We start from the raw sequence: 14,506 nt of genomic DNA, 5'->3' as shown, positions 1-14,506 counted from the left end.
CAGCTTTATTGTCATTGTGCAGACTATAAGAACAGAGCCAATGAAATGCAGTAATGCACTTATAGTATAACGTAAGTCAGGGTTTTTTCCTTGATCATTGTCCAGCTTCTCTCTGAGGATTATAATTAAAAGAGTTCTTGTAAACGACTTCTGTAATGACTGACTAACCACTGCACATGTGAACTGTATAAACGTGCTTTGCTGTGCTCACACGTATGCTGTGTTATGACATCACAACCGTGAAGATTCGCTAACAAATCTGCAGATTGTCTTAGTATAATTTATTTCCAAAAGAAGTGAAAAATCCAGTTTTACAGTGATGCTATAGAAGACGCATTTCTGGTTCCTAAATCTAAAGAACCCTGATTGAGTGACGCTGTTAAATGCCACTAAAATTCAAGATATGAGGGCAAAAAATGCCCCTGAATGGTTTTTTGTCTTATATTTATATCATATGATATAGTTTAGCAATATCACACGAGCAAGAGTGCCTTTTTCCCAAATATCAGCACAATTGCAAATGTGATACTGATTTTATACAATAGTTTAATAAATAAGAAGTTAATATTAGGTTACATTTCGCCAACGAAAATGGTTCCAAACAAATCTACAGCAGTTGTGCTGTGTTTCGTTACTGAGTGAATCTACGATTTTTAACAAATCGAGTGAGTCACTGATTCAATGACTCATTCATAAAGACGGTCACTTGCTTCGTTACTGAATGAATCTACGATTTTTAACAAATCGAGTGAGTCACTGATTCAATGACTCATTCATAAAGACGGTCACTTGCTTCGTTACTGAATGAATCTACGATTTTTAACAAATCGAGTGAGTCACTGATTCAATGACTCATTCATATAGACGGTCACTTGCTTCATTACTGAATGAATCAGCCGTTTAAATGAATCGATTAAATGAATGATTCAATGACTCACTTAATAAGAGAGTGATTTGCCATCACCTACTGGCATTTTTACATTCATATTTAAAGTAGCATTTCATTTTTCATTCATATTCATGCCACCTCTGAGCTGCATTAAACAGTCTGTGTAAATATACCTAAATGACACTTCAAAAAAATTTAAAATGTTGTGGCCAAATTGTAGCCTTAAAAGTTGGTGTAATAAATTCTGTTGAAATTAAAATATTTCTTTCTAAAGCTACTTTTTGTAATGTTTATTTAATGCTTTTCTCATCTAACACAATAATGACTTTAAATGATCTTTTGGGAGGAAATTTCTCTGTTAAAATGCAACTAAAATGTAAGATATGACGGCAAAATGCCCCTGAATGTTTGACATATGACAAAGTTTAGCAATATCACATGAGCAAGAATGCCCTTTTCCGATATATCAGCACGATTGCTCAGTTTCGCCAATGAAAATAGTTCCAAACAAATCCACAGCAGAACTGTTGTTTCATTACTGAATGAATCTGCTGTTTGAATGAATCAGTTGAATGAATGATTCAATGACTCACTCATGAATTTGTCGCCACCTACTGGTGGTTTTACTTTCATATGTAGAGTATCATTTCATTTTTCATTTATATTCATGCCACCTCTGAGCTGCATTAAACAGTCCATGTAAATATACATAAGTGCCACTTCAAATTGTAGCTTTGAAAGTTTGTGTAATAAATTCTACGTTGAAATTAAAATATTTCTTTCTAAAGCTAATTTTTGTAATGTTTATTCAATGCTTTTCTAATCTAACACAACAATGACTTTAAATGATCTTTTGGGAGGTAATTTCTCAGACAAAACTGATGTAACTAATTTGCGATTAATTTGATTAATTAATCATGTAATTTAATTCGATTTAAAAAAATGAAAAATTCTTTGGGGAGCCAAAAATGGTTCTTCTATGGCATGGCTGTGAAAACCCCTTTTTGAAACCTTTATTTTAAAGAATGTATGTAAATAATAGCCTAGTATATTTTAAGTGAACAATTCAAGGCAATAATAATGATAAAAATATATATATTCTGCAGTTTTAATTCAATAATATATTGCAGTCAGTGTTCACTCTTATTGTTGTAGTGAATGCAGATGCAGGACTGAAGCTCTGTGTGTGTGTGTGTGTGTAGAGATGGGCACAGCGTTGTACGGCACCGCTAAAGGCATTGCCATGAGTGACCTCATCACCACAGTAACGCCGGAGAAGAAAGTGGAGGAGACCCGCGAGGAGGAGCGAGTGTTGGTGGAGAGCGTGGTCGTGCTGGAGGAAGAGGACGAAACCACGAAGGCCACGGAGGTCTCGCTGCCCAGCCCGCCGACTCCTGCACGCCAGGACACACGGGTACCAAACATGACTTTACTTCATCTTAACCACAAATAATAATCATAAATGTTTCTTGAGCAGCAAATCATCATATTAGAATGATTTCTGAAGAATCATGTGACACTGAAGACTGGAGTAATGATGCTGAAAATCACAGGAATAAATAACATTTTAATATATATTCACATAGAAAACAGCTGATTTAGATTGTAATAAGATTGTTCGTTAAGCCTGTTGAACTGCATCAGTTTGGTAAATGTCTGTTTTACTGTCTTTGACTCTGTTCATTCCACTAATGGAGGTTGATGTCTATAAACTCTGATTGTAAAGGTTCACCTCGTAACAATGGTCACGTCGCCCTGTTTTCTGATAGTTCTGCTTCTCTCTCTGTTCACGCTTTCACTGGATCACGATCAGACTGATTTTACAGACACTGCTATAGACGGAGAATTAACGGCCACCGAGGTTTGTGATCTCAGTTCAGATCTCCTCATGAGCTCGAGACTGATATTTGATGTCATTCATTACAGGCTCAGTGAAAAGATCCTCCGGATGACAAAAAATATGTTCTGAAAATGTTCCCATTAAGTTATGATTAGCTAGCTGTTAGCTGATACTTGAGAGCAGGAATCATATGAACAGCACGTATTAATAATGTCAGACGTTATCGCTGACGTCAGACTGAAGTCTTGAGCATGGCAGGAAAACAAGAATGCAATGAAAGATTGCAGTAATTAGATTGCTAATTAAGATACAGCCGGGTTGTTGATGTTCTTATTAAACTTTAATCTGATAATGGCCAATAATCATAATTGTTCTTCAAGAGATGGAAACATTAAGCCCGTGATGTTAATGAGTTTGACTCCCAAACCGTCTCATTCCTTCATATCAACATTTTCTCTGATGTGTTTTCACTCGTTTGTTCTCATTATGTCATGCTTTTTGTGTCTTTTGTGCAGTCGGATCAGGAGGACGAATCTGAAGCAAAGACGCAGGTAAGATTTGATCTAAATATTAAAACATATACACATGATTTTACAGAGTAAAACTAATTATTAGAGTACGTTTTACAAGAAAATACTATTTCAGTTTTCTTACAGTTTAATTTAATGTGTTACTTGCTGTTTCTTTGTAATTATTTGTGAATATTGTGAGTGAAAATAGTTTTAAAGTAAATCCTACAGCAGATTTTTTTAAGTGTAGTTCTGTCTTCTGATTGGTCGATCCAGTGTTCCAGTGTATAACATTCTTTGAATGTTTATTTGTAACATTCCAAGAATGTAAACGTTAACATTCAGTAACTATCAATGACATCATACATGAGAACATTCAAATAATATTATAAGGATGTTCCGAAAATTTTGTTCTCAGAACGTTATGAGAACGTTCATCAAATATACATAATATTATAAGAATGTTCCATAGATTAAAGAACGTTTTATCTCAGCGTACATAATCTTTACGAAACGTAAGTATGCTGTAATGTACGAATGAATGAATGATCTGTGTTTCCCTTCAGCCCAGTTTCATAAGGCGAATTAAAGGAGAGAATGTGTTTGTCAGACACAGTAAGCTCATGTTAGAGGTTGGTAAAGCATCACAGGCCGCTGCATGGACGTGTTTTAACTCTACACTCTATACAATTGGACGATTTATTCTTTCAGCTTCAGTTTCTGCCACTAATGTGTGTTTATGTCAATGACGTGATGGGTCATTTTGTCCTTAATAATAATAAAATAACAAAGATATGACATCCAAAGTATGTAAGGTAGTACAACTAGATCTCTTTTATTGAATCCAAAAGGTTTTAATTATATTTTTCTACATATAAATGTATTTTAAAGAGTTTGAAGTGTCAAAAGGTCATTCGGTTTAACCGTCCAAAGGCCAATACAGCCATTTCATTTGTGATTAAAATATCCTAAAATGTAATAAATGTATATATTTTTTATTCTGGCATGATTTTATATCATCATATATCAACATAGTGCAAAATGATATTAAAATTACGTGTAGAAGTCGTTGCTTTGTTATGAGAAAGAATGTCTGGAAAAATGAATTTCATTGATGTCATTCGGAGTAACCGATATAAAGGGACCATTTTGGATCAAGTCACGCGGTCAGTATCATGTGACAGGATGTGACATCATTCAGACACCTGCAAAGGATCACATGGTCATGAAGTAAAATAACTAACTCTCTCTTAACTATTTGAAAAATTCATGTTTTCACTTGCTCATACGCATGTCCCGAAACATCAGGTCATTCGGTACAACCGCTATAAAACATGGAAAATGTTGTAATATTTTAAAAACTTGTACTAAATATAAAATGTTTGATTGCTAGCTAGCTAGATATCAGCCTGTTAGCATTGTTTGAAAATATCGTCATTCGGTAAAACCAAAAGTGTCATTTGGTAAAACCGAAATTTTGCTTAAAACGAATGACTTTTTGGTGACAAATTCGGTCCATCTTGTAAAAAATGACAAAAGCAGTGTTAATTGATTATAAAAACCACATAATCTCACTGTTAACACTTATTAAAACTTCAAAATTAATTATATCTCCATTAGGTTTTTTTACACTTTTAAAAACCTTATTCGTCAACGACCCGTTTGTGTGTGTTTGCAGTGGCGGTGAACGGTTTTACTCACTGGAAATGAATGTTAAAGCCTTGTTGTTGAGCATGTGTGTGTGTGTGTATCATGTGTGTGCGCGTTTGGCGTGTGTGTGGCGGTTCTGACGTGTATTTGCGACGCCTCGGGGCATCCAAGACCAAGTCCTATCTATTTGAATGGGGGAAGCAGAACGTATATTTTTGTTGGTTGGGTTAGTAGGCCTACAATAGAGAATAGAATTAAAGACAGATATTGAGTGAAGGGTTTTATTGTTTTGTTTTGCGTGTGTGAAGGTTTGTGATGTTCTTCCTCTAGTTCACTGGCTGAAATACAGATGAATCTCTTGTTGTTCTGGGTTTCTTCAGGAGATCGAGCGTACGCCTGACGAGCTGGTGAAACATCAGACCAACATCAGCGAGCTGAAGAGGACGTTCCTGGAGGGAGGAGCGGATCGAACGGGTATGACCGAGTGGGAGAAGCGTCTGTCCTCGTCTCCGCTCCGATCACCTCGTCTGGATGAAGCTCCCATGATTGAGCCGCTGGTGCCAGATGAGGTGAGATCAGCCAGTGTTTTGTGCGGTTCAGATGGAAAACTGCTGTAATTACAGCTGTTTGTTAAAAGACGATGTTCTTTGAAATGGATCTGAATGGAGCAGCTTTAGACGAGAGTGACAAACGATTTGTCGTCAACAGAAAGTCTCTTATTGATTTTGTTTTTGTGCCCGCAGTAAAATCAGAGTTCATGGATCCAGCGTTTAGCTGCAGTAAGCAGTTCAGACCAGGGAAAATCATTATGTGCCTCTTACATAAACAATAGCATCTGTGGAGGGAAAGACGGGAAAATCCTGTCCTCAATCAGTATCAGTGTGTTGAATGAGTTCCTTCTGAATTATAAATCTAATTTCACTTAAGAAGAAGAATTTTCATCATGCTTCGTTACAGAGAATGCATCACTGTTATATCACTATCTATCTATTCTGTCCATCAAAATCAAGATAGACTGCTCTGCTGCATCATGTTGAATCTTTTTGATTTCTCTTCCTTGAGGTCAAACAGGAAGCAGCGGTCGAGGACACACAGGAAGTAGCCGCAGCAGCGCTGGAGACGCAGGACGGTCTGAACGACAGGAAGGTTGATGTGGTGAGTGATTCATTCATCTGATTCTCTCCGATCTCTTCATCAGATGTTCATGATCATAATGAATCGTGATGTGTGTCGTTGTGCGAAGAGTCCAACAGCGTCCATCTGTCCAGCGTGTCTGTTTTCAGTCTCGGACTCAGGCGTGACTAACGTTGCTGTTACTCAAGCTTGCTAACATGATCTTTGTGTGTTACATGTAGGAGTCTGACGGGTGGGTCATTATAAACAAGGTTCCTCCGTTTGAACCAGATAAAGTTCCTCCAGTCGAAGCAGGAACAGTTTCTCAAATGATACCAGAAAAGGTACAAGAAAAAGCCTCTTCCGTTGAGGTTCCTGTAAAGAAGATGGCTCCAAAAGTACCGGAAAAGGTTTCTATGATAGTACAAGAACAAGTTCCTCCAATTGTGCTAGAAAAAGAAGAGGTTCCTCTAAAGAAGATGGCTCCAAAAGTACCGGAAAAGGTTTCTACGATAGTACAAGAACAAGTTCCTCCAATTGTGCTAGAAAAAGAAGAGGTTCCTCTAAAGAAGATGGCTCCAAAAGTACCGGAAAAGGTTTCTACGATAGTACAAGAACAAGTTCCTCCAATTGTACCAGAAAAAGAAGAGGTTCCTCTAAAGAAGATGGCTCCAAAAGTACCAGAAAAGTTATCTGCGATAGTACAAGAACAAGTTCCTCCAATTGTTCCAGAAAAAGAAGAGGTTCCTCCGAAGATAGCAGAGAAAATTCCTCCGAAGGTACCAGAAAAGGTTTCTACGATTGTACAAGAGAAGTTTCCTCCAGCTGAACCCGAAAAAGGTTTATCTGAAGACGTTCCTCCTAAAGCACCACCCAAAATTCCCCCAAAGGTACCAGAGAAGAAACACATCGCCAGCTACAGATTCGTAGCCGCGACGAGCACCGTATCGACCACCGAACCTCCGGAAGACAAACCGACCAAAGCTCAAGAAGGTTCAGAGCAGTTTAGTAGATTTTCCGACTCGACCTCCAAACTCTCCGACCAAGCCGTCTCCATCAAGGTGATTCCCGTGACGGTGGAGTATCAGAGCATCACCACTCCGCTCATCACCGTGAGGAAGGTCGGGACGCCATCGCCATCTGGCGAGGAGCCTGGAGAAGCTCTGATGGCCGAGATGCGTCTGCGAAGCTCTCCCACAGTCCGCTCTCCGCTCAGATCTCCCATCAGATCCACGGCGGATCTCGGGACAGTGCCGTTTCTCACCAAAACCTCCCCGACAGCCAGAGTGGTAGGATATATCGTCCTCGGCCTGGCTTTGAAAACACAGACAAACTCCGAAGCCAGAGCTTCTCAAACACTCTTGATTTGTGTTGTTGTTTTGGGCTGCCGTCTGACACAAATCCCTCCGGCTGGAATTTGCTGTCGCACTTCTTTCTTAGAGCAGGAACCTTGTTTCTTTCCTTCATCCACTTTTATTTCTCCCTTTATTTTTGGGAATGCCGCTGCTTTGCTTTTAGTCACGACTAAAGGAACAGCAGGATCTTTATTTTGCGCTCTGGCTGCTGCTGGATATGTGGGTTTTATTCATAAGAGAGTCTGTCACTAGTGCCCAGCTAACAGAGAACGTTCTCAGAACGTTCCTGCAAGGTTCTCCCAAAGTTATGAACAAACGCTTTTATAGTAATAGTTATCTGATTATCTATTATTTGTTCTCAAAACATTTGTTCTCAAAACATTTTAGTTGGATGTTCATCTAACGTTTTTTAAATGTTGCTACTTGTTTTAGAATGTTCATCAAAGATTCAAAAGCAACGTTCACCAAAATGTTTGCAAAATGATTAAACGGAATGTTCCCTTAACGTTCACATAACCAAGAAAAAACATTTTAAAAACATTTTTAAAAAACTGGAACTTTCAGAAATAAAGTTTTTATCTTAACTTAATGGGAACGTTAGCAAATCCAACACCGTGTCCTAACCAGACGCACCGCGACATGCGGTAAAAGGTATCTTTTCCATGTTACAGGGATAGTTAACCCAAAAATGAAAATTCTGTCATCATTTACTCACCCTCAAGTAGTTCCAAACCTGTATGAAATTCTTTGTTGTGCTGATCAGACTACCATAGTCGGAACAATAAATACTATGGTAGTCAATGGGGGGCGAGATCTGTTTGATTACTGACATTCTTCCAAATATCTTCCTTTGTGTTCAGCAGAACAAAGATATTCATACAAGTTTGGAACAACTTTAGGGTGAGTAAAAGGTGACAGAATTTTCATTTTTGGGTGTACTATCCCTTTAATGTCCGACGGCGACACGCGACGATTCTAGTTTAGAAACGGTTTCTATTTTTCTGCAACGTCGCGGCTGGAACAACAACACAAAGTATATCAATAATAATCTCAGGTACTGTTTTTGTGCTTTATTTAATGTTAAAAACGTCTAATGTGAGTTTAAATACCATTTTGTGTGTCTTTTGTAGCCGTACTGAAAGCAACAATGGACAATTTACCTCAGATCTTCAAAATAAATTAAAGGAAACAAGAATGTTCAAACTATCAACTCATTGTGAACAGACCAGTGTATTCTATGACAAAGATTGTTTCAGTAGCTCAGTATGTATTATTAATAATGTTAAAATGGTGTATTATTCGTGAATTTGATTATGTACTTACCCCATTTCGTTGCGAGTGGCGGGAACTTGCCGAGAGAGCCCGCCCACGCGCTCTTCTGATTGCCTGTAATTTTTGATTGACGTTATCACGTGTCATAGTCGCGTCGCGTCTGGCGTGGACAGATAAATTGTTTCTCGGTATAAACACTTTTTAAGGTCACTTTCCACTGCACAGAACATTCAGAAATCACGTTTTCATAACTTAAATATGTTCTTAGAACATATTTTTGTTAGCTGGGTGAACCGATGTGTCTCTTGTATTTGTGTCATGAGCGAAACGGCTGCTGAAGGTCTTAATTATAAATAAATGTGTGATTTCATTCATTTTAATGACTGTAGAACTTATGCATCTTCTACAGAATTTGCTGTACAAACAGTGCGGTCAGTGTGTGAAAGATTATTTTATATTCCTCATCAACAAACATTCAATTTAGTTTAATTATTCATTAGGAGGCAAGTCTATAAAACCGTTCGTCACACTAGTTGAAGTTTTGCTGCAGTGTCTATGGTGATGACGCCACCTGCTGGCCAAATATCGTCATAACACTGGAATAACTTCACTGCAAAAAAAAAAAAAAAAATTATATTCACTTTTGTATTTAATTTTTGTCTTTTCCAGTACAAATATCTAAACATTTACTTTTACATGAAAAGCAAAATGGCTGAAAAATTAATAATAAAAAAAAAGCAAGTTTATGCTTAAAACAAATCTGCCAGTGGGGTCAGAAAACTTATTTCAAAGGGAAAACAAGATTATATTTCTGACCCCATTGGCAGATATTTGTTCTTTGCTGTACTCAAAAAAGACAAAAAACAAAATAAGACTAAAAAATACTAAGTTTGCATTACTAGCGTTTATCATCCATATTTAATGTTGGCATATGTCTCTTCCATTTTAACACGTTTATGTAGAGTTAATTTTACTCTTCCTAAAAGTCTACAATATTAGCACCAGGTTTTATTCCTGCAGAACTTTGACACAAAACTCTGTTGGTGTGATTGTCACTCCACATCAGTTTGTTGGCGGCGCCACCTACTGGCCAAACGTTATAACATTTCTGCTCATCATAACCATAACATCTGCTCGACCGCACTGTTCGCATGTTTGGCTTCAGCTTCTTTCAACCTCTGATTTTAGGCATGCATTTTTATTCCAAATTCATTTTATTTCATGCACTTCTTTGCACAATGCATATTCAGTGCAGCCTCTCCTGTTCTCTTATGAATGACAGACCCTGCACTCTCCTGAAATACCCAGAATGCTCTTGTGCGTGTGTGCTATATGAACTCATAATGCTGTGTGTGTGTGTGTGCTTTAACGCTGTGTGTCTCTCTGTGTTCAGCCTAAGCCCAGTTTTGATGAGATGTCTCCTGAGCTCACGGCGCTCTTACAGTCCACACGCAGCTGGGCTTCGTCTTCATCTCCGCTCGCTTTACACAAGGTGTAGACTTCAGACTTCACATTAACACACATGAAATCAGCCTCCGTATTGATCTGCTGCTCTGAACGTGTGTTTGAGTGTACACATATTAAACCACAGATTAAGGCCGTATCCGTCTGTCCTTGTTCAGCCCCTGTCTCTGTCAGACATCACGTCATCTCAGCCCATCGCTCTCATCTCGCAGATTTACAACCACAGTTCATTTGTAAAGACCCAATTACTGCATTCGTGAGACTGAATAGCCAGAAAAAGGAGGAGAAACAGAATATCGTTGTTCGTCTCAAGGTTTTAGATCAATATTTATTGTGGAAAGCACTTTACAAATAAATGTACTTAGCTGTTGAATGCGAGCAGAGTTGTTATTATTAGAACTACTAAAAAAACTTCAGTAAGATAAAATTTTAATATTAGGAAAAAAGTAAACGAAAATGAGAAATGTTGCCTTGGCAGCTAACTGAAGTAAATGAGTTTAAGTAGTAAAATTACTGAAAATAAAAAGCTAAATAAAATATTGCAATTTGGGGTTAATTTATTTTTATTTCAGTTTTAGTTTATTTCCAGTTAATAAGTTTAGTGCTTCAGCTTACTCTTATTTCAGTTTAACGAAAACTGAAATAAAAAGCTAATAATAAAAATGAAATAAAAATAAACTAAATAGAAATAAAAAAATAGTAATAAAATGACAAAAGCACACAACAAAATTACTAAAATTTAAACTAAAATTAAAACAAACTATAAAAAAAAAAAATAATTTATACTGATAAATAATAATTAAGTATAATAAATAATAAGATATTAATTAATTTATTAATAATTAAAAATAATAAGGTAATTAATATTAATAAATACTTTACTATATATATAAAATATTAATAAGTAAAAGAATAAGAAATTAATTACGTTATTATTACCATAGCATTTATTAATAATAATTGTCTTATTATTTAGCAAACTATACAAAAAAAAAATTAATAAATAATAATTAGGTATTATAAATAATAAGATAACATTAATAATGATATTAATAATAATAATTATTAAATATTTATTCTTAAATATTATAGTATTTTGTATTATATTAAATATACATTTTATTATATTTATACTATATTGATAATTAAATGAATAAGAAATTACGTTATTATTACTATAGTATTTATTAATATTAATTATCTTATTAGCAAACTATAAAAATAAAAAATAAGTGATATTAAATAATAATTAAGTATTATAAATAATATGATAATATTAATTAATGATATTTATAATTATCATTAATAAATACTATAATATATTATAGTATTTACTAATATTAATTAACTTATTATAATAATTAATAAATGTGTATTCATATGAATTATTATTATTTTTAATTAAGTTTTAATTTTAGTTTAAGTGTTAGTAATTTTGTCTTGTGCTTTTGTCATTTTATTAGTTAGTCCTGCCTTTCTGTTAAATGAGCCAATCATCTTACTGGTGAATAGTTTGATTTGAGCTAGAGAATCACAATTGATGACATGATTGGACATGTTATTGAAGCTATGATCTTTGTTTCATTGTCAGCCTGTTTATCATTTATCATTATGTCTCCTGCAGCCATCAGAGAGTCAGGAGAGGCTTCTGGGAAAAGGCCTGTCAGAAGAGGATCAGCCGGCAGATGAACCGCTGGACGAGCCTCAGGTACCTGAACCTCCAGCTGCCCCCATGGAGCCCGATGTGTATTATCAGTCGTGTGTAGAGCCGCTGAGCTCTGTGCGAGTCCTCGATGAGTCTGACTCGAGTCTGACGAGGACACCAGCGACTCCAGCAGTGTGAACTCCGCTAACCTCGACGGGCCCCTCACGCACGCGGCCCCCGCCAGGGCCGATTCCCCCAGTGACAGTGAGTCTGGAGGCGAGAGCTTCTCTCTGTCCACCGACGATGATGATGATGGAGACCAGTCGCCCAACATGAGCCCGTCCGAGCAGAGGGGTGTGGCCGAGGGCCACAGTGGGGAGGTAGAACTGACGGCCAGTTTAGAGGTGACCTCATGACCCCCACGACCCCGACAGATTCACCCCAATCCTGAAATCCCCCCAACATCCGCCCTCTAGCAGCAGAAGTGTCTGTGACCGTTCTCACACCAACAAAGAGCTTTTATGTGAGAGCTTCAGTATTCACAACACGTGTAAATGTCCGAGAGCGGCTGTATTTCACCTGAACCGCAGCGTGTTTGTAGATGTTGCTATAGTGAGACGCTCGACCGCTTCAGAAGCACTCTCCTCTAAATCAGCTTGTGTTCACTCTGTTCTCTCCCAGAACACCTTGTTCCTCTTCGTGTTCTTCCCAGTGTTTGTTTCCATGAGTTATTTGAAGGGAACATTCCATTGTATCATTCTTCAAACATTATGGGAACGTTACTTTTAAATATTCTCGGAACGTTCCGAAGCAAAGAGTAACATTTAAAAAACATTTGATGAACGTCCAACTAATATGTTTCAGAAAAACGTGATGTATGCAAACGGTTTGTCTCTCTTCTCTCCTGTGGTTCTGCAGTCGGGCGTCTTGAGTTTCTCCAGGACTCTGTCGGGAGACACGGACACACAAGACACGCCTGTGATCCACACGGAAATGAAGACCATCACATACGAGTCCCTGCAGGTGTGTGTGTGCGTCACATGATCTGAGCGGCTCCACCTTCACTTTACAGCTCGTTATTTTACATTTATTCATTTAGCAGATGCTTTTAATGCGACTTACAAATGAGGAACGTCACGAGCATCTGTCATAAGAGCCACAATATCAGTAGAAACTTGACTTGACATTTGATATTCAACAGTGCTTTGATCTGCCTGCATTGACACTATTCTTTAAGAGCTGCTGTGCAGCCAAATAATGTACCAGTTATCAATGTAAAGCTGCTTTGACACAATCTACATTGTAAAAAGCGCTATATAAATAAAGGTGACTTGACTTGACTTGACTAGAAACATCTGAGAGAAAGTTGATATTGAGTTGTGAAAGAGTAACATCTGAGCAATATAATTATATTTTACCATCTGTTTACAGTCTGTTTAGGGTTAGCAAGTTTTTTTTTTAAAAATAGTAGTACTTTTATTCATCAAGGATGCATTAAATTGATCAAAAGTGACAGTAAAGACGTTTCTATTTCAAATAAATGCTGTTCTTTTGAACTTTATATTCCTTAAAGAATCACGAAACTTAAAATGTATCAATTTCCACAAAAACATGAACTGTTTTCAACATTAATAATAATCATAAATGTTTCTTGAGCATCAAATCATCATATTAGAATGATTTCTGAAGGATCATGTGACACTGAAGACTGGAGTAATGATGCTGAAAATTCAGCTTTGATCACAGGAATAAATTACACTTTACTATATATTCACATAGAAAACAGCTGATTTACATTGTAATAATATTTCACAATTTTTACTGTATTTTTGATCAAATAAATGCATTCTTGGTGAGCTATGAAAGCTTGTTTCTTTCCGCCATGAAATAAAACAATTTAAAAGATAATTGCGACTTTTCATCTCACAGTTCTGACTTTTTTCCTCACAATTACAAGTTTATATCTCATAATTCTGAATAATTTCCTCACAATTACAAGTTTATATCTTGCAATTCTGACTTTTTCTCGCAATTGAAAATTTATATCTCGCAATTCTGAATAATATCCTCACAATTACAAGTTTATATCTTGCAATTCTTACTTTTTCTCGCAAATACAAGTTTATATCGTGCAATTCTGACTTTTTTCCTCACAATTACGAGTTTATATCTCGTAATTCTGAATAATTTCCTCACAATTACAAGTTTATATCTTGCAATTCTGACTTTTTCTCGCAATTGAAAATTTATATCTCGCAATTCTGAATAATTTCCTCGCAATTGTGAGTTTATATCTCGCAATTCTGACTTCTTTTCTCCGAATTGAGATATAAAGTCGCAATTGCATGTGATAAAGTCAGAATTGCAAAATGTAAACTCACAATTGTGAGAAAAAAGTCAGAATTGTGAGATAAAAAGTCGCAACTTACCTTTTTTATTTTATTTTTTATTGAGGGGCAGAAACAAGCTTCCATAGTGAGCAGAAGACACTGTTCCAAAAATATGTTAGAAATCTTAACGACGCCAAACGTTTGACCACTAGAGCACATGATGACTGCAGTAAGATGCTGTTCTTTGAGACGGTGTTGTTGACATGTGACAGGGCGAGACGGACGCAGACGCTGAACCTGGCATTCTCATGAGCGCTCAAACCATCACATCAGAAACCACCAGCACCACCACGACCACACACATCACCAAGGTAAGAGAGATAATAGAGATAATACTGACGCCGCCTGACGGACGAGTGTCGTAACGTCTGTGTGTTTG

General features: G+C 36.8%; 2 protein-coding genes across 5 annotated transcripts in view; one reads left to right on the top strand and one right to left on the bottom strand.

Moving 5' to 3' along the window:
• Positions 1 to 14,506, bottom strand: part of nfxl1 (nuclear transcription factor, X-box binding-like 1) — a 179,489-nt gene that overhangs the window by 149,046 nt on the left and 15,937 nt on the right. The window lies entirely within an intron of this gene.
• The window catches only part of epb41l3a (erythrocyte membrane protein band 4.1-like 3a), a 46,402-nt gene that overhangs the window by 26,096 nt on the left and 5,800 nt on the right, over positions 1 to 14,506 (top strand). For 3 of the 4 annotated variants that reach the window (XM_051879199.1, XM_051879198.1, XM_051879197.1), the window contains 10 exons: positions 2,092 to 2,303; positions 2,703 to 2,750; positions 3,245 to 3,280; positions 5,269 to 5,457; positions 5,951 to 6,043; positions 6,244 to 7,290; positions 10,022 to 10,120; positions 11,717 to 11,800; positions 12,656 to 12,760; positions 14,340 to 14,438. In XM_051879199.1, coding sequence (XP_051735159.1) covers positions 2,092 to 2,303; positions 2,703 to 2,750; positions 3,245 to 3,280; positions 5,269 to 5,457; positions 5,951 to 6,043; positions 6,244 to 7,290; positions 10,022 to 10,120; positions 11,717 to 11,800; positions 12,656 to 12,760; positions 14,340 to 14,438 — 2,012 coding nt within the window. The remainder of the gene's footprint in view (positions 1 to 2,091; positions 2,304 to 2,702; positions 2,751 to 3,244; positions 3,281 to 5,268; positions 5,458 to 5,950; positions 6,044 to 6,243; positions 7,291 to 10,021; positions 10,121 to 11,716; positions 11,801 to 12,655; positions 12,761 to 14,339; positions 14,439 to 14,506) is intronic. The other variant, XM_051879200.1, reaches the window with a different exon arrangement.

This window comes from Ctenopharyngodon idella, chromosome 22 (assembly GCF_019924925.1).
Source record: "Ctenopharyngodon idella isolate HZGC_01 chromosome 22, HZGC01, whole genome shotgun sequence".
In the NCBI taxonomy this organism is placed as follows: Eukaryota; Metazoa; Chordata; class Actinopteri; order Cypriniformes; family Xenocyprididae; genus Ctenopharyngodon; species Ctenopharyngodon idella.
This window is presented reverse-complemented; position numbering and strand designations above follow the sequence as displayed.